We start from the raw sequence: 18,253 nt of genomic DNA on the forward strand, positions 1-18,253 counted from the left end.
GTAAAGGACTCATGTAAAACTCATGCATTATGCAGAGTCTTTTAAGAAGAGTTATGAGAACCAGAGGTTATAAAATATTGTTTAGGTACTCAAAAGTGTCTTACTTAAAAATATCCCTTTAATACAGAAGGGTGATATGCTGCCAGCCCCTGCACTTACGTGAGTTGGGAGAGAAATTTGTTTGATTTTATTAGGAATAATATTTACTTTGGAATCACATCTATCAAGTGATCCTGCTAAGGCACTACTCTGACCACATCATCCCACTATCCAAAAAACTCCATTGGCTCCCTTATACCTTGCTTGCCCACACAAGACTCCTAATGTTCATGGTTTAGGACAAATTTTGGTTTCAAGAACTCCTTTTTGAATTAGATTTTTGAATTAATTCTTTATGGGAACCACTTAGTTCCTTAAAGGGTCAACTCAAGTGCCACCTCTATCAAGATCTTTCTTGATTTTCCCTAGTTGTCAGTGGCCCTGTCTGCCTGTCAACACAGACTCAAGAAGGTTTTCAGATATCAGTAGTTATTGGAGTGTTATTGGTGTGATATCAGATATCAATAGTTATTGGTGTGTTCCTGGCACGTTGTTGGCTTGACATTGTGGTGGCATCTTATTGGCATGTTTTTGGTGTGTTGTTAGCTTTGATGTTTCGTTGTTACTGTATTGTTGGCGGGTTGGTATTTTGTTGGCTTTGATGTTACAATATCAGGGTGTTGTTGGCTTGATGTTATGATGTTGGCGTATCGCTGGTGTGTAACTGGCAGACTGTCTTTGATATTGTGATGTTGGCGTAATGTTGCCTTTGATGTTTTGATTTCAGAATGTTGTTGGCTTGATGTTATGATGTGAGCATGTTATTGGCATGTTGTTGGTATTGTGTTGGTATATTGTTGGTATATTGTTGATTTGACTTTAGATGTTGGGGTGTTGTTGGCATGTTGTTAGCCTGATGTTATGATGGTGGCATTGGCATGGTTTTGGCTTAACAATGTGATGTTGTCACGTTATTAGTATGTTATTGGTGTGATGTTGGCTTTGATGTTGTGATGTTGGTGTGTTGTTGGTGTGTAATTGGCTTTGACCTATTGATGTTGGTGTGTTATTAACATGGTATTGGTGTGTTGTTGGCTTTGATATGATGTTGAAATGTTATTGGTGTGCTATTGATGTGTTGTTATAATGATATTGACTTTGATAGCATGTTATTGACGCGTTATTAACATGCTATTGGTGTGTTGTCATGATGGCTTTGATGTTGTGATATTAGAGTATTGGTGTATTGTCATGACATTGCAATGTTGGCATGATGGTGTGTTGGTGATAAGACATTGTGTTATTGACATGATGTTGGCATGGTATTGGTGTGGTGTTGGTACGGTATTGGCATGAATCATATTCTTTGCCTATGGAACTTTCCCTTCTTTTTTTTCTTCCTTCTTTACCTCAATGCATATACTTTCTAGGATAGGTTTTCTTCTCATGTCTCCAAAGCCAAGTATATAAATGTTCACTTAGGGTAGAACAATTATTTCCTTAGTTTTCTAAGATAAATAGAACATATACATTCTGAGACAATACTAGAACATATATTTATCATTTATCTGTGTTTTGATGAAGGCTGATATACTCACAGAGTAGTGGGGAAATGATGATCATAGAAGTATAAAGTACAAAAATATCCCTCCAGCACAGTATTCTTGGGGTATACCTTTAGCCTAGCCCCTTGAAGTAGCAGTGGGTAGCACATTATGGCTAAGTTGTATAATTTTCTAGAATTTTTTTTAACATAAGAGGGCAACACTGATAGAATTTCCAGCAAGATGCTGCTGGCCAGAGGCCCAGCAATGTGATTGGTAGACTTGGGAAATTTAGATATCAAGAGGATTGAGACGTCAGTGGGCAGTGAACATGGGCTGACTAGAACACTGATGTTCTAATAGCTGGGTACTTGTGACTGATTATTGTAAGTTATTATTATTATTGTTGTTGTTATTGTTATTATTATCATATCTTGGGGAAAAAACACAGCGATTGTTCTCACTCAGAGACCTTGGCTGACATGACCCAAGAGACATCTAGAGTCACATCCAACCTAAAAAGCAACATCCATGGAAGACTGTCATAGAGAATCTACACTTGGCATTTGAGGATAAATGTAGAACAAAGATAATACAGTTCAGCTGAAACTCATTTTGTTAGCCCCTTTCCCAGTAATTATCTAAAATAGATGTAAGGCATAAATTCTCCACCAGTCAAGTACTTAATAGACTACCACTCCTAGGTGTTGAGAAGAGCTAAGTAACACAAATGCTTTGTGGAGTGAGAAAAGACCCGAAAATAACTTTTTCAGTGAAGAGGGTCATGGGTTTTTGAACCAAAGGAGCAGACTCTCTGGTTGATGTTACCAAGATGGAAAGACCTTGAATATGGGACTAGTGATGGGTTGTGCCCCTGCCATCTGAGGACCAGCATCACCAAGCTCATTACCCACTGGTGACAGGGAAGTGGATTTCTCAGCCAAAACAAATCTCCAAGATCACCTTCCAAGTAAATTGTGATCTGTGTCAGGTAGTACCTACGCCAGTGAAATTATAGATCTCCGAAGGATTGATGCATATGTACAATGGTTGTCAAATCTTTGGTGAAGTAGCACATTCTCTGTACTATGACTGCCATTGCTCACCTCTCAACCAAACCTGCACAAATAGAAGCTATGGGAATGGGGGGGGGCGGATCTGATGGATGTGGCAGAGCTGAAAACAACAAAATTTAATAATGGACTCAATACGAATGAAATGACAGAAAAGGAAGAATTAAAGGTAGCCACAAGATTAGTGCCACAGACAGAAATGGTGAAGTCTGGAGAAGCAAGTAGTGGGAAAAATGAGTCTGGTTTTGAACAAACATAAATTGAAGAGACTGATGCATCTTCTAAGTTTCTGTGTAAAATATGTATTAGGAACTAGCATGTCTGAGAATTTTCCTCTAATTATTTTTCCATTTTGTACAGAGGGAGACTAAGTCATATGGTTACTTACCTAGAGATTGTACCAAAGTTACTTAAGGAATAAATCTTCTTTGTTACATTCTATTATCATACATTGCTTTCTACAATGACTAGTTTTTTCCTTTTTTTTTCTTTTTACTTTTTCTTTTTTCTTTTTTAATAGTAATGAGACAAGCTGTTGGGTAGCAAAAAGAGTGGGAGATAGGATACTTAGGTCTGTGTCCTTCTTTGTCCAAGCTCTGTGACCTCGGGCAAGTTATATATCTATTTAAATATCTTTATATCTTTATATAACGTAACTTTATATCTCTGGGCTCCAACTCCCTCCAATTTGAAATGAAAACACTTCATTAACTAGTCGCTAGGGTCCCTTACAACTCTGCTTTTGATCATCTAAACATATTTAAATCCATACAAGTCAATTAGTTGAGAATTTTTATTCTAAAACAATTTTTGTCCTTTATTTGTGGTTTCTTTTATTCTGATGTGCTTGTGACATATCAGGGTCTAAGTTGTCTGACTAGAATAATAGGTTATCAGCACAGTGGAGTGGGTAGTAATTTTATTTGATAAATTGGTCCTTTTTAAAAGACAATTTTAGAAGCAACCTTTCCAGCCTCATAAAACCCTATGTACTCTCTAATCCATTGACACTGATCTCCTTGCTATTCCCCACAAAAAGACACTCCACTTCTCTGCTTGAAGCATTTTTTCTGATTCTACCTTTAAGGGGGAGGGGGGAACTTGAGGCCTGCAGGGGCTAAATGACATGTCCAAGGTCACACAGGTAGTAAGTGAAAGAGTCGGTATATTTCACGACATCAAGATGCCTCTGTACTGAGTTCCATTTTTCTTTATTTCTTGTTTCTAGGGGTCTAAGTGGGACCTTTAGAACTCTGGTTTTTGTTGTTCAGTTGTTTTCACTAGTGTTTGACTCTCTGTGACCTCATTTGGGGTTTTCTTGACAAAGATACTGCAGCGGTTTGTAATTTCCTTCTCCAGTTCATTTTATAGATGAGGACACTGAGGCAAACAGGGTTATGTGACTTGCCCAGGGTCAAACAGTTGGTAAAGGTCTGAGGCCAGATTGAAACTCAGGAAGATGAGTCTTCCTGACTCCAGGCCCATCCTTCTATTCACTGTGCCACACTGATGCAGATCTACGAAGATAAGACAAGGAGTTCTTATCCATGGGACTGTAATCTAAATTAGTGATGATCAAACTCTCTCTCAAATGGCCACTCAGAGCCTCATCCTAATTACCCTTGACTTTGAGGCAGGCAGCCAGCCATCAGAAAATAGGGGAAGTTCGAAGCCCTGGATCATTTTAGAGAAGTCAACTCAGAGAATAAGGGTATTGCAACCAAGGCCAAAGTAGTTTCGAAAATTTCATATTACCAGATGGATGTGCCACCCCCCTCAGCACACATACAGACACAGGCAAACACTTCTCTCCTAGGAAAAGATGTCCTGTTCACATGAAATAGGCAAACAACTTATGATCTCTCATGTTAACCCCATTTCTCTCTATTTGCTCTTAATACTGAGACAAACTTGTCTCTAGGTACCATTATTATAAGGCTAGTTCTCCCTTTCACAAATTATTTATCAAAATAGAAGACTTCCATATTCATGACAACTGAGACCTGTGCTCTTCTTAAAGTAGTGCTCTACCATTGGCAGTTAAATAAAATGTATAATCTACTGGAAAAGTGTAGGGTTCCTATTGGGGAAAAGCCATAAAATACAGGAATAAGTGAAAAGACATAAAAACTTTAACTCTGTGAAAGGTGGAACTCCGAACCTGTTAGAAATAGTAACTTAGATACTAAATCATAACTTAGACACTGAGTTATAACTTAAGATAGTATGACCTATGAAAGCCAAAACAAGAATGTCATGACCTATATGTGACTGGTCCATGATCGATACACAAACTTATGTTTGGGCATAACATTGGCTTAACTCCCAGGCTCATTGCTAAGCAGAAAGCCAAAAATATCCTCCAATCAGTAGTGATGTACTCCCTTGCTCCTCCTTCCTTTATCTATTTTCTACAATTACCGTGGGGATTTTGGAAATGGCTCTTATTTTTATAAATTTGACTCAGTTCTCTGTATGTTTGTGAAATGAGGCCTTTATCAGAGAAACTTGCTTCAATTTTTTTTCACAGTTACTACTGCTAATTGCATTTCCCTTCATTTTCTTCCCTTCCATCCCTGTTTATTCTATGCTGTCTCTCCTTTCACACTGTCCTTCCTCAAAAGTGTTTTGTTTCGGACTACTCCCTCCCCCAATCTTCCCTCCCTTCTATCACTCCCTTTTATATCCCCTTTCCCTTCTACTTTCCTTTGGGTAAGATAGATTTATATACCCAATTGCATATGTATGTTCTACCCTTTTTGAACCAATTCTGATGAGAGTAAGGTTCACTCACTCCCCCTCAACTCCCCTCTCTTCCTTCTACTGTAAAAGGTTTTTCTTGCTTCTTTTATGTGAGATAATTTACTGCATTCTGTCTCTCCCTTTCTCTTTCTCCCGGTACATTTCTTTCTCATCCCTTAATTTTATATTTTAGATACTATCCCTTCATGCTGAATTCATACCTGTGCCTTCTGTCTATATATACTCCTTCTAACTACCTTAATAATGAGAAAGGTCTTATGAGTTACAAATATTATCTTCCCATGTAGGAATGTAAACAATTTAACTTTATTAAGTCCCTTATGATGTCCCTTTCCTGTTTACCTTTTCATGCTTCTCTTGAGTCTTGTATTTGAAAGTCAGATTTTCTATTCAGCTCTGGTCTTTACATCAAGAATGCTTGAAAGTCCTCTATCTTACTGAATCTCCACTTTTTTTCCCTGAAGAATTATGCTTAGTTTTTTTTTTAATTTTTTTTTTTAGGCAGTTGGGGTTAAGTGACTTGCCCAGGGTCACACATCTAGGAAGTGTTAAGTGTTTGGTCTGAGGCTGGATTTGAACTCAGGTCCTCCTGGCTTCAAGGCCAGTGCTCTATCCACTGCACCACCTAGCTGCCCCATGAATTATACTCAGTTTTGTTGGATAGGTGATTCTTGGTTGTAATCCTAGCTCCTTTGCCCTCCGGAATATCATATTCCAAGTCCTCTCATCCTTTAATGTAGAAGCTGCTAAATTTTGTATTATCCTGACTGTGGCTCCACGATACTTGAATTGCTTCTTTTTGGCTGCTTGCAATATTTTCCCCTTAACCTGGAAATTCTGAAATTTGGCTACACTATTCCTAGGGGTTTTCCTTTGGAGATCTCTTTCAGGAGAGATTGGTGCATTCTTTCAATTTCTATTTTACCCTCTGGTTCTATAATATCAGGGCAGTTTTCCTTGATAATTTCTTAAAAGATGATATCTAGTCTCTTTTTTTAATCATGACTTTCAGGTAGTCCAATAGTTTTTAGATTATCTCTCCTGGATCTATTTTCCAGTCAGTTGTTTTTCCAATGAGATATTTCATAATGTCCTCTACTTTTAATTCTTTTGGCTTGGTTTTATTGTTCCTTGATTTCTCATAAAGTCATTAGCTTCCATTTGCTCCATTCTAATTTTTAAGGAATTATTTTCTTAGTGAGCTTTTGGACCTTCTTTTTCCATTTGGCCAATTATGCTTTTTAAGGCATTCTTCTCCTCATTGGCTTTTTGGACCTCTTTTCCCATTTAGCCTAGTCTGTTTTTTAAGGTATTCTTTTCTTCAGTATTTGTGTGTGTGTGTGTGTGTGTGTGCATGTGTGGCCTTTACCAAGCTGTTGACTTCTTTTTCATGATTTTCTTGCATCAGTCTCATTTCTCTTCCCAATTTTTCTTCTACATGACTTACTTGATTTTAAAAATCCTTTTTGAACTCTTCCATGGCCTGAGACCAATTCATATTTTTTTCTTGGGAGCTTTGACTTTGTTGTTTTATTCTGAGCATGGGATTTTTCTTCCTTGTCACCATAATAACTTTATATAGTCAGATGTTTTATTTTTTTTCTCCCTTGTTTGCTCATTTCCCCACTATTTGTTAAAGTAGAGCTCTCCTTCCAGGGTGGAGGGTGAACTGTCCCAAGTTTCAGGGGTTTTGTGCAGCTGTTTTCAGAGATACTCCTAGGAACCTATAAGTTTTCATTTTTTCCAAGGTGTTATGATCTAAGGAGAAGTATTTACTACTCTCCTGGCCTGTGCTCTGGTCTGTGAGTAAACATAAGAACTCCTTTCTGCCCTGGAACTGTGAGGAGGGTCCCCTCTCCACTGGGGCCACAAGGTTTGCTATGCCAGTGCTCCTCCTTGTCCTGGGACTGCCACCCAGGACTGGAACCCAGATCTGAGTATGGACAAAGCAACTGAGTCCTGCCTCAGTGCTAGCAAAAAGAGCCCTGTAATCTCCTTCCGACCAGTTGTTTGATTCCCTTAATGTCTGTGGTCTGTGGGCTAAGAGGTCTGGGAGCAGCTGCTGCCACTGCTGATTCAGTCACTGTCAAGGCCTGCTTCTGGTTTGCTGGGTCTAGGGCTGTGCTGGTGTGGCCTGTGCTGGATTGCGCTCCATTCTCGCCCAGGTATGATGGACCCTTCCTGCTGACCTTCTAAATTGTCTTTGGATTCTATGGGTGAGAGGTCTGGAAACCACCACTGCTGCCAGTGATTCAGTCCCAGAAGCCTGCTCCAGGTTTGCTGCGGCCTGGTCTGTTGGACTATGCTGAACTGCACTCCTCTCTCACCCTGTTGCAACAGACCTTTCCAAGTTTCTTGGGTTGGAATTTTTTTCACTTAGTCTTTTTGTGAGTTCTGCTGCTCTAGAATTTGTTTAGAGTCATTTTTTAAAGGTATTTGGAAGGGTTTGGGGGAGAGTTCAGGAAAGTCCCTGCTTTTACCCAACATCTTGGCACCACCTTCCTGAGAATATTTGTGAAGCATTTAGCAGAGTATCTGGCATACGGTAGGTGCTTATTCAACGCTTATTTCCTCTCCTCCCCTTCTCCTCCTCTTCCTTTCATTTCTCTTAACCATTTTCCTTTTGAGTCTAGTTTAGCAGGTCATTCTCTATAACTAGCATTCCCTTTGTTATTTCTAACTATTGAAATTATTCCCCCTTCTAAACTTTCAAGGCTAAGCAGTATAGGGTATCAGAAAAAAATGGATTTGGAATAAGATAATGTGGGTTTGAATCTTGACCTTGATAGTCTTTACCTGCATAATGGATAAGTTGCTAAACTTCTCTTAGTATCAGTTTCCTGATATGTAAAATGAGAGGGTTGGACTAGATGGTCTCTAAGGTACTTTCCAGCTCAAGAGATGTCACTTTCTCCATAAAGCCTTCCCGAATCACAGTTTAGAAGTAGTCCCTCCCTTCCAGATTTTCTCATGTCTTTGTTGATACTCCAATATCCATTGATCCTATTCAAATATATATACACAAACATATCTGTAATGTTGCGTTGGATGTGCCCAATTAACATATGACCTAGGAGATCAGGATACTGGAGAAGTATGTATGATTGCATGACCTATGGGCAGTGATGGGGAACCTATGGCCTAGAGGCTTCATGTGGCCTCTAGGTCCTCAAGTGTGGCCCTTTGACTGAATCCAAACTTCACAGAACAAATCTCCTTAAGACAAGTATTTGTTCTGCAAAACTTGGACTCAGTCAAAAGGCCACCCAAGGACCCCTGCCCTAGCCTCTTCCTTGACCCTCCCTGCTTTTAGAGATTTGCCCTGATCTTGGGACTGATGGAAAATCTGAGTTTGGCAAACTTTTCCTCATCTTTATCCTTTGGTTTAGTGGGATGGAGAAAAGGTTTTCAAAGCTTGGAAGAAGAATATGGCAACCAATATGGGATCACCAGTACTAGACTCCAGAATGGAGACTTTTGGTGAATGAGGCATGAAGCATGCTGAAATCTTTTTGGCCTGTAGATAGAGATTGGTGATTTCTTTCATTTCTTTGTCCCTTCCCTTTTCTTTTCTTTCCCTAAAAGGCCAGTCCATATCTCAGAGTCTGTCTCCCTCCTTATCTTTGTTCATAAAAGTTTGTTTACCTTCATGTGTTTAAACACATTCTGTCTTTAAATAGGGTTTGTTCTGCTTCTTAAGATAGCAAACGTGATAAAAGCTATTAAACACATGTTGCCAAATCTTGTTGATGGTGCAAGGAAGGAGTGAGAACCAATGGAGTACCTGGGAGGGGAAAGAGAGAAAAAGATTAAAAATTGTAGATCAGAACAGGAACCTTGGCTCAGGGCTCGACCAAGGAAAGCTATTGAGCCTTGTTTACAATTTCCCAGGACAGAGTGAATACTTTTACTAAGATAGACTGGCACTGAGATGGGCAGTGATCATTTTTACTCCTGTGGCTGGATTTGAAATAAAAAAGATAGTCCTCCAAAGGGGAGGGATAAAGGAAATGGCAGAAGGGAGAGTCATGATTCAAGGAAAGGTAGATAGGTGGGAGTCAGGATGATGGATTGACAACCCAGTAGCACCACCATAGCACTAAACAAACCACTGCCATATATCATATTACCCACTAGATTGCTAGCTTTTTTTCATCTTTACATCTCCAGCATCTAGTACAGTGCTCTGTATGTAGTAAGCAATTAATATTTATTGTTATTATTACTGTTGTTTGGCCATTTTTTCAGTCATGTCTGACTCTTCATGACCCCATTTGGAGTTTTCTTGGCAAAGATACTGAAGTAGTTAGCCATTTCCTTCTCCTGCTTATTTTACAGATGAGGAAACTGAGGCAAATGAGATTAAGTAACTTGCAAAGAGTCATATAATAAGTGTCTGACGCCAGATTTGAATTAAGGAAGATGAGTCTTCCTGACTCCAGGTCTGTCACTCCATTTACTGCACCACCTAGCTGCTCTAATTAATATTTACCATTCCTCATTCTTGCATGTGGTACTATGAGAATAAGAGTTGCAGAAAATGCTGTATCTGAGCAGATATTTCTATCAAGTTTCCAAATATTCATGATGTTGAACATGAATGGATTTCTGCAAAGAAGATGGATTGCCTGGAATGATGAGGCAATGAAAAATGGATGACAGATGCAAGAAAGGATGGGAATCTGGCCAAAGTGGGGACTACAATCTATATCATCCAAACAAGGATCTGAGTAAATGTCTGGTGGCCAACTACAAACATTTTAAAATTTTAATTGAAATGCTGAAGAAAGATCCAGGATGAGAGGACCTAAAAAAGGCCATTAGCTTGTAAGCTCTTTGAGGATAGCACTTAGCACAGTGCCTGGCTGTTGTTTGTCCTTTGTTCTTGAAGAAGACCATGACATCAGGGAGGTGATACCATGAAAGGCAAGTGAATTGGATTTGAGTGAGGGAGGATTGTGCAAAGTCACCAGCCTCACTTTCTCTTCCAGAGCCATCTGGGTCCAATAGCCAGATACAGATCAGGAAGACTGGAGATGGCCCTGGATGCAGTGGGAAACCTTAGCCTTTTTAAGCTAAGGTTTTTCTCAGGTCTCAGTTTGACTGAGGCAATGCCTACTCAGTGATTAAAGGTAGGCAAGAACTGAAGCAGAGAATGGCCTTCATTACCTAGTCAAAAAAAATAAATAAATAAATCAGTCAGCAGACTGGGAGTAGAAGACCCTCAGGGTTTCTGGATGAAACAAAAACAATTGCTATTTACATTCACTCTAAGCCAATCAAGACCCAAACAATGTCCAAATTGGGCTTGGCCTGAGACCTGTTGGTGGCCACTCAATGAGAGCCAGGGTGATTTGGATTTAAGGCATGATCCTTAAGAAAGAAATGTAGCTGGTAAACACCAGGGTATCTTGCCAGGTTTCAGTGATCAAAATTCATATTCTTTTGGGCAGAGAACCCGTAGATAAGAGTATGATACTTTATGTGGACAGAGGGAAGAAAAAGGAAGAAAGAGTGAGCAAGCTGTGTTGCCCAATTGGTGAGTTCCAGTTGGGTCCCCAGTGGGGCAGCTCCTGCTACTACTCACAGAGGTTGCTACTTGTCCTTAGTTCTCAAAGAGGACCATGACATCAGGGAGGTGATGCCATAACATGAAAGTGAACTAGATTTAAGTGAGGGAGAGCTATGCAAAGTCACCAGCCTCACTTTCTCCTCTGGAACTAACTTGGTCTAATGGTAAGATATAGATCAGGATGACTGGAGATGGTTCCTTGAGCATCTACTTTATGCCAGGCACTGTGCATTTCTATTTTGGAGACTTGGAAATAGAAAGACCTCTTACTAGACCTGAAAAGGACCTTAAGGATAGTACAGCAGTTATTAACTTTGTGGCTTATGCTCCTCAGAGAAGTAATATTTACATTTATTGTTCAGTCATTTGAATCATGTCTAACTCTTCACGACCCCATTTGGATTTTTCTAGGCAAAGATACTGGTGTGATATGTCATTTTGTTCTCCAACTCACCTTTTAGATGAGGAAACTGAAGCAAATGGGTTTAAGTGACGTTCCCAGGGTTGCACAGCTAGTAAAAGTCTGAGGCCAGATTTGAACTTGGGAAGATGAGTCTTCCTGACTCCAGGCTCAGTACTCTATCCACTGTGCCACCTAGCTGCCAGCAAATATTTACATATGTTGTCTCGTTTGATCATCATAATAGCCTTATAAGTTAGGCATTATTATTGCCACCTGCATTTTACAGATGAAAAGAAATTGACACTAAGAAAGGTTAAATTACTTGTCCAGGGTCACACAGGTAAATATTTAAGCAATATATATTTTTTAGTAAATCTTAAATTGATTGAATACCAAGGAGTACATGAACACTAGTTATAGTTTATTAGGATGATTACTGGAACTGGACATAACAGCACAGCACATCAGATTTACATAAAGGGAAAAGCCATTCTTTTCATAGAGGTTAGATTACTATTATCTTCACATATAAAGCTCTGATGACATCAAACACTTTGGTGGTAAGCAAGCAGGATCAGGAGCAAAGCCTATTCTAAAGAGCATATAGAGTAAATACAGTGTTCACAATGTAAATTGAAGAACAGTAGAACAACTGGCAGGGGCCAATATAGTTCCTATGATTATGCTCTACAAGGTTACCTATTATTCAAGATAAGCATCCCAGAGTTATGCTTATTGACATTTGAGTTTTAAAATTATATCCATATGGGTGACTTCTTGTCACTTGAGTAAGATTTTTTTTCTTACACTGTTCTAGAATATTTTTTTACTCGCTCAAATAATGGATATGTTTCAAATTGAAGATATCAGCAGGGACATATTTTTAAAAATATATTTTCAATGAATGAAACATACCAGGGAGGTCAAAATGGGTTGTTTAATTTTATATAAATTTTAAGAACATTTTATTCTATTTAAATTGCTCATACAATTAGAATTATAATTCTCTCTTCCTTTTCCCTCCTCTCCCTCACAAATGGAAATTGGATAGGATAAAATGAGCAAAATTACCAAATGAACTCAGTTAAAAGAACAGCAATCCTAAAAGAATACCTAACTGTGTGATGCTAAACACAATTTGTTTTTCTTTTCATTGCTTTTAGCACACTGTGCCACTTGCTATTTTTCTGTAACTGTTGGTTTCTAAATCTTTGTTGAAATGAAAAACTGCTATCTTCATCCTCGGCCTCAGAGACGATCTCCATCTTCTGAATGATGAGCTTGACAAGCTCATGCTGTTTCTCCAGGAGCAAAGCAAGATCCTTCAGCCTAAAGGTATGTGCACAATTTATTCATTATTTTTAAGTTTAATTCTCTTTCAGCCTAATGACTGAGCTACAGCAAGGACTAGGACTCCATCTCTCCTCTCAATCCAGCCAAAAACCCATTTCCAAGTCATTCCTCCCCAGGTGCTTATTTCAAAAGGCAAGGAATCTGAGAGGAAGGTAGCATATATGATAACCTGGGGCATCTGAGCTTTGGTTAGTTAACTATGAATTAGGAAAGATATGCTAAGCAAAATTGAACCGTTCAAACAAAATGATTTCTGCCTTAATGTTTAGATCCAATAGAGCAAGCTGGGAAGCTTGGTGCTTTCTCTATGACAGATTATTTCTCAAGCAGCAATTTTATCATTTCAGTGTTCCCAGAAGAGAGATTTATTGCATTTTGCCTCTATCCACGTGGTCCTTATGAAGTTGTGAGCCTTACAATGAAGGAATACATAATGTTCATCAAGTCCTTTAAAACATGTTTTCTAGAAAACCATATCACCATAGTATGTGCACCTAAATAAAATGCCTATGTAGATAACTTCTCTTAAATATTATCAAAACAATTCCTTATAAATAAATGGAGAAAGCTTGTTCATAGATGGGATTCAAACATTGATACCAAACCCCCAGGAAAAGCACCTTTTAGTCCCACTTGCCATCATATTATCAATATCAGTCAATTAAACAACAGGTTCCCTGACACTAATCCACAATTACTCATGAGGTTATTTGATATGGAAAGAGAAGCAAAAATGATACCTGTATTTCTGCTTCAAAACTTCAACTTCTAAAGTCTTATCGGCATACTGTGTTTCTGGTTTTTTATATTGAGGACAAAAACAATACTGGAATAGATTCTGTGGGATAAAACGAGACAATTGAACCATCATTTGATTATACTAGTAACACTACATGAGATATTAATTCTCTAAAATTATCTGCACACTTTCAGTAAAATGATATTAAATGACAAATTCACTCGGTAAATTGTTTTATGAAATTGTGCCATAAATGATTATCCACATTTTCCCAGTCAGGTTTAAATAGTTGTAAGAGTATTTGTTGCTGGGAAGTTTTCACTGAAGAGGGAAGAAGTGATCTTTTATCTTGTCTGTAATAAGAATGCGCACTGAGAGTAAGAAGGACAATAAGCAAATAACAGGATGTACCTTACATGTGTTATAGAAGAGTATGCCCGGTTCATTTTCTTCAAATCTTCTACAAACTATTATGTTAAATTAGATAAGTGTATGTGGCTATGGACTGATATAATTTTAGGTGAGTCTAAACAGAACCTTCACTAATTAAGGTCCTATCTACCTTGGCTTTTTTCAAACCTGCTAATTATTGGAACAAAACTCTTCTAAAACCATTACTGATTGCCATTGAATTCTTGACTTTAAGAAGGATGTTACATATAATGTCTAATGTTTTGCATTAAAGCAGAGGCTTTGACCAAGAGCACAAGCTTTTAATGACAAAGTTGGCATTAGAATCCAGCTCTTAGAATTCCAGGTCAATATTTATTGAATCAATACGTTCCCCTGTATGATCCTGTACGTGTTAACGTTAAGGAACAAATGTATGAAAATTACACTTTTAAAAGGATATGAATTTAAATATTAACATTGTAGTTTCTTTCCTCTTGGTCCCTAGGTTTAAAGCAGTTATACTTGAATGAATGAGCTAGCATTATACCTTTTAATCTTTTTGGGTCACATTTTTCAACTATGCCACAGTAATGATTACTCACTATTAGGGCTAGTGTGGAAATGGTTATATTCAGCCCTATCATGGAGAAGGGAATAAATAACTGAGTTTGGGAGATCGTAGATCTCGTAGATCATTTCGTAGATAGATTTAAATACATTTTCATCACCCCTTCTTATCCATTTCGTATTATCCTCCTGACTTGAGCCAATGCACCTTCTTTTTAAAGGGTAATTACTTCCTTCCCACAGACAGGGTTAGTTTCAAAGTCCAAAAAAAGAAGTCCTGAAATATAACACCATATAAATGCCAAGCACTATAACTTTATTATGATTGCATGCATTTACCATAATTCCAAAGGTCTTTCTCCTGTTAGGATACACAGTAATCGATTCCTGGTCCACCTTACTTAGGAACCAAAATGGCAATTTTTTCTCTAAACTGGTATGAAGTTTCACCTAACATATAATAATATAGCAAAAATATACTCATTAGCAAGATCATTAAATATGTTACATATAGTTTAATGATAAAACTTAGCTGGAATTCATTACATTATCCTATTATTAAAAATCACCTAAGAACTTATTCTCCTCTCTTCCTTCAGCTCTACTTTACCCTTGCTACTCTTTTAGGTACCAACCCCAATCCCCATCTTTTACCTCATCCCATAGTATCCATCCAATACACAGCACATGGTGGAAGGATGGGCTAATAAGGGAGAATAGACAAAGGAGGGAAAAGTCAGTCTATTTTTCCTCTATCTCCCCTTCCTTGGAGAATTCATTCATTTTCAGTGCTTTAAATATGATGTCTAAGGCAATGATTCCCATATCACTATATGTATCTCACCTCTTCCAAGGTCAATGAGGTCTTGACATCTACCCTGTTACTCCACCCCTCCAACCCACCTACACACACACACACACACACACAGACACACACAACCCTGAATCACTATCTGGCCTTTCCATCTGCCATGAATCACATAAGCACATGAATCCTCATTTATGTATTCTCTTCCAATTAGAATATGAACTCCTTAAGAACAGAGACTGTCTTGATATATCCTCAGCACTTAGCAGAGCACTTTGCATATAATAAGCATTTAAACAATGCTCTTCTGTTCCATTCCATCCTATCTTGCCCTTTTACCTGCTCTGCAGTGTTCTATCTGCAATAACCCATGGGACATGCCCACTTATATGTACTGTTATCAACAAAGACAACAAAGACAAAAACAATACAAACTACCATCTTCCCACCAAGCCATTTTAATAAGTTTTTCAATTATGAAATCATTCACCCAAGTACATAACATTGGAACTGTCATTGACTATTCCCTTTTCTTTTTATTATATAATGAGAGGCAGTGTGGCCCGGTGGATAGAGAGCTAGTCTTAGAGCCAAAAAGACCTAGATTCAAGTTCTCTCTCTGAAATATATTGGCTTTGTGAGACTGGGCAAGTCACATAACCAATTAGGTAAGACTGTGCCAACACACTATCAAAACATGAGTTTCCTCATCAAGGAGTTCCTAATAATAGCGATAATAATAACATTAACAAGAATTTATATATCACTTTGTGGTTTGCAAAGTACTGCACATATCATTTCATTTGATCCTCATAGCAATGCTGTAAGATAGGAGCTATCATTTTTGTTGTTGAGTTGTTTCAGTCATGTCTAACTCTCTGTGAACCTATTTGGGGTTTTCTTGGCAAACATACTATAGTGGCTTGAGGAAACTGAGGCAAATAGGGTTAAGTGACTTGCCCAGATTCATGTAGTTAGTAAGCGTATGAGGCCAGATATTAACTCTGACTCTTCTGACTCAAGGGCTGACACTGTATCTACTGAGTCACCTAACTACCCAGGGTTCTGTCATTATCCCCATTTTATAGGTGAGAAAACTGAGCCTTAGAGAAGTTAAGTGATTTGCTCGAGGACATACTTGTCAGTAAGTGTTTGAGGCAGGATTTGAACTCAGGATCTTTCTGATTCTGAGTTGCAGTCCCTATTCTCTATTCAATAATAGATCAAATCTACCTGTTATACAGCACAAAGCTCATGAAGCATCTTCCTCACAATAAGTCTGAGGGGGGAAATATTTCCATTTTACTGATGAGGAAATGGATTTCCAGAGAAGCCATTTGCCTAGGGTCATACATTATAACCAGCCCTTAATAGGAATAACATTTGTGTATTGGCTTCCTTAAGTCTAGCACTCTTCACTACGTCAAATATGTCCAAACAGTAGCTGTGTTCTAGTGATTATTCTTTTGCGATGTCACACAGATTTAATTTTTCTGTTCCATTTCCACTACTACCATCTTTGTTCAGTCAGTCAACAAATATTGATCAAATATCATGTGCAAGGTACTGGGCTAAACAATGAGGGTCAATGCCACCACTACCACCACCACATCCCTGCCTTCAAGTATCTCAAATTTTAATGGTAGAGATAACATGAAAACATATATATACTAGACATATAGTATAAATGGAAGGTAATTTCATAGAGAAAGCATTAACAGAGTGGAGAATAGAGGAGAGGGGTAGGACAGGAAAGGCTTCCTGCAGAAGGTGAGATTGGAGCTGAAGGAAGACAAGATGGAGGTGAAGATTCGGCTGATTCTCCATCAGCTGCTCTTCTTCTCCCCACCCCCACAAAAAATCTCATCAAAATGAAGAATGATTCAGGTTTAGATACTCTACACTTTCTCAACTCACCCACATTTGTCTCTTCCCTCTGAATGGAGGGCTGCAGGGTGTAGCGCTAAACTACTCCAAAAGCCCCGTTTTATGGAGGGCTCACAGCCTTCCAGCTTTCCAACCCTTCACAGCTCTCCATCAGCAGTTCTAACTGACTTCCACTTCCAGAAGCCTTCCTGTCTTTCCCCTTTTCCTTTCTTTTTCAGCTTCCTTTTGTGCCTGTTCTCTCCCTAATTAGATTGTAAGCTTCTTGAGGCCAGGGAATATCTCTTTTTCTTATTTGTATCCCCAGGGTATAGCACAGTGCCTGGATATTAATAGGTGCTTACTAAATGTTCATTGAATTGAAGTGGGAGAGAGAAAGAGAGCAACTAATAAAAAGGTACTTTGCTGAGAGATGGCCAGTATTGCTAGATTGCCGAGTATGTGGTGGGTTGTAACTGTAAAAAGACTAGAAAAGTAGGAAGGGGCCATTATTGTCTAGGCTCCTATTTTACTTCTAATTGACATTACTGCAAGCATACTGTTAGAAATCTCTCTGCCTCTTCCCCCACTTCATATCAGCATGATTTAAAAAAAAAATTATATTAATCTTTTTTAAATACCATCTCCATTATGTCATTTCCTTTCCCAAGAGCTTAAATAGTCCCAGTACTATATAGTAAGTGAAGCTCAGTCTTGTAATCTTGGAATAAAAGGCCTCCCATAATCCGGGCTCAACTAATTATTCATGAGCATGAACTTTTTGTTTCAGTCAAGTAGATATTCTCACTGTTCATAAAACATAAAATATTAATTTCCACTTTTTTTGCCTTTGCTCATTTTCTTACCCATATCTGGAATGTTACTATCTTTCTACCCTATCTCCTCTAGAAAGCCTAGAGTATCTCCTAAATTTGTCATTTATTATATATATTGATCATTCACTTTTTCTATGTATTTAAGTCTTTTCTCTCCAATATACTCTCTAATGGCATCTGCTATAATGTGAGACATATATTTCATAGTTGATGAGAGGAGGCATTCAGTAAATGCTTTATTGCTTAACTCTCCTCTCAGCTAGATTTAGTGATTATATGTGTGTGTATATATGTGTAAAT

The 18,253-nt window shown here is 38.3% G+C and overlaps 1 protein-coding gene across 1 annotated transcript in view; it reads right to left on the reverse strand.

The window, feature by feature from the left end:
- Nucleotides 1–12,521: 12,521 nt before the first annotated feature.
- LOC114053850 (transient receptor potential cation channel subfamily A member 1-like) overlaps nt 12,522–18,253 on the reverse strand; it is a 75,152-nt gene continuing 69,420 nt past the window's right edge. The window contains exons 25-27 of the mRNA XM_027876965.1: nt 14,786–14,896; nt 13,488–13,585; nt 12,522–12,723 (exon numbers count right to left, since the gene is read on the reverse strand). Coding sequence (XP_027732766.1) covers nt 12,522–12,723; nt 13,488–13,585; nt 14,786–14,896 — 411 coding nt within the window. The remainder of the gene's footprint in view (nt 12,724–13,487; nt 13,586–14,785; nt 14,897–18,253) is intronic.

This window comes from Vombatus ursinus, unplaced genomic scaffold, assembly GCF_900497805.2.
Source record: "Vombatus ursinus unplaced genomic scaffold, bare-nosed wombat genome assembly UNPS02014812.1, whole genome shotgun sequence".
Taxonomy (NCBI): domain Eukaryota; kingdom Metazoa; phylum Chordata; class Mammalia; order Diprotodontia; family Vombatidae; genus Vombatus; species Vombatus ursinus.